The sequence below is a fragment of the Oratosquilla oratoria genome, chromosome 19 (genome assembly GCF_046742065.1).
Source record: "Oratosquilla oratoria isolate Oo_2021 chromosome 19, ASM4674206v1, whole genome shotgun sequence".
Taxonomy (NCBI): Eukaryota; Metazoa; Arthropoda; class Malacostraca; order Stomatopoda; family Squillidae; genus Oratosquilla; species Oratosquilla oratoria.
The window spans coordinates 15,550,403-15,552,902 of record NC_134795.1 but is presented as its reverse complement, the minus strand read 5'-3'; the positions used below and the strand labels follow the sequence as shown (position 1 = coordinate 15,552,902).

At 38.4% G+C, this 2,500-nt stretch overlaps 1 protein-coding gene across 2 annotated transcripts in view; it reads right to left on the bottom strand.

Moving 5' to 3' along the window:
- LOC143035738 (uncharacterized) overlaps positions 1-2,500 on the bottom strand; it is a 358,135-nt gene that overhangs the window by 3,081 nt on the left and 352,554 nt on the right. For both annotated transcript variants that reach the window (XM_076202648.1, XM_076202649.1), the window contains exon 21: positions 939-1,026. In XM_076202648.1, the coding sequence (XP_076058763.1) occupies positions 939-1,026 (88 nt within the window). The remainder of the gene's footprint in view (positions 1-938; positions 1,027-2,500) is intronic.

The window sequence follows — 2,500 nt, the reverse complement described above, 5'->3', positions numbered from 1 at the left end:
TACTACTACGTCCTACACGAATGAATGATTGAATGTCTCCTTCTGTTTACATTTGTAACTTGGACGGTCACTGAATGGCATTCTCTCGTTAATATATCATTAACACTATTTTGACACCATAATATGTGAGTAAGATGTCAAGGAACGTCTTCCCCCTCTCGTACCTTAATACAAAAAAGCCTTATTCTAAACTATTCCCACTGTTAACAATATTACAATGAATAGTTCCCTCTCGACCCCAGCCGGGAAGTGTAAGCCTAAGAGCAAGCTAAGACGAAGGTGCAACAGGCGACGCAGCACAGACCAGACTTCCTGTTGCTGAATTGAAGTACAGTTTGAACTTTGCTGGACTGAAGTACAGTTTGAACTTCTCTCTAGAAACATTTCTGGTGAGAGAGAACTTCAGCCTGAACTTCAATACAGCAACACGAAGTCTTCCTTTGCCCTGTGCTGCGTCGCCTGTGTCCCCTGCGTCTCAAATTGAGTTATACACTTATAGCTAACCTAACCTTATCTACCTTTACTTAACCTATCTCAACCTAATCTTTTTTCAGTTGACCTACCCTAACTTCACCTAACCTTATATGACCTGGCCTAAGTCCTGTTCAGCAAAATGATACAAAATTAATTAGTTCTATGCCGAGTAGGTCCGTGCATTTGACCTACTACTACCTTATTGTATTCTACTTTTAATCTATTTCTATTGATCTATTAACTTGTTTCTAATCTTATTTTCTCATATAAGATTGTATTATATTCTATCATACTTTATTTTATTGCATTCTATTCCATTTTATCTATTCTTTTTTATCTAATTTATTCTATTTATCTATTTCTGCTTATCCATTTATTTTGTACCCGGGTATCGATCTCATGACCCACAGGGTCACGGATACCACCTCCCTCCCACCCTTTTATGTCCCCCAGGAGGCGCTTACCTGTGACACGGTGTGGACACCGGGGGCGGCTACGTGGAATCCAGCACCAAGAGTCTTGACGACCAGAGTCGTCCCCTCAAGACCTTCTCTGAAACAGAATCCATTGGTCAGAATCTATGACTCCCTCAGTACTATGACAATACACTGTGTGTGTGTGTGTGTGTGTGTGTGTGTGTGTGTGTGTGTGTGTGTGTGTGTGTGTGTGTGTGTGTGTGTGTGTGTGTGTGTGTGTGTGTGTGTGTGTGTTTGTGTGTGTATGTGCATGTATGTACATGTGTATGCGTATATAATCAGACATATAAACATATATACATACATATACACTTATATACGTACAGGCACAAATACATATTTTACACACACACACACACACAGACACACACACACACACACACACACACACACACACACATATATATATATATATATATATATATAAATATATATATATATATATATATATATATAAACATATTCATTTTTCGTTTTAGTCTTGAATGGGGTTGGCCACTCTTCTAAAACTATGTTATAGCCTGTCGTATCTGTCCTCTGCGTTCTTTTCATCCAAACCCAACTGCCTCACGTCTCTTTCCATTCCGTCCCTTCTTCTTTGTCTCGATCTCGACTTTCTTGCCTCCGCCTGACTCCTACGTGGCACCTCGACAGGGTCGTGTTCCTCGATCCTGAGGACATGACCACACTACCTCATACGTGCCTCTCCTGCCTTGTCTACTATTAACACAATTTATACCTCTGCCCCGATGCTTTCCTCCGCATTTCTCTCTCTCTCTCTCCCTCTCTCTCTCTCTCTCTCTCTCTCTCTCTCTCTCTCTCTCTCTCTCTCTCTCTCTCTCTCTCTCTCTTTCTCTCAGGCTCTCAATCATCTCAGTAGCCTCCTCTCTGGCCTCTTCATCTCTTTCTCTTCTTTACTTTCCGGTGCCCTGGATTTTAAAATTGTCAAAAATTCACACACACACACACACACACACACACACACACACACACACACACACACACACACACACACACACACACACACACACACACACACACACACACACACACACACATACACACACACACACACTGGGTAAGAGAAACTAAACGAATAAAAGCGCTCTTGTATATTTTTGCACAGGAAAAGTAATATACGAAAGCGCTTTGCATCGTTTAGTTCCACCTTCCCAGTGGTCATTCTTGTATATATATATATACATAAATATACATATATATATATATATACATATAAATATGTATGTATTTATACATATTCATATATATATATTTGCAGAAGCCACTTGGAAAATAAAAGAAATGAATACCGAACGTTTTCGTCTATTCAAGACATCATCAGGGTACAAAACGTTCGGTATTCATTTCTTTTTTATTTTCCAAGTGGTTTCTGCAAGTATTGTTGTCACGTGTGCTTAGTGATTTATTTTGCATACATATATATATATATATACATATATATACATATATATATATATATATACATATATATATACATACATATTTAGAAACATATATATATATATATGTATATGTAGATATATATGGAG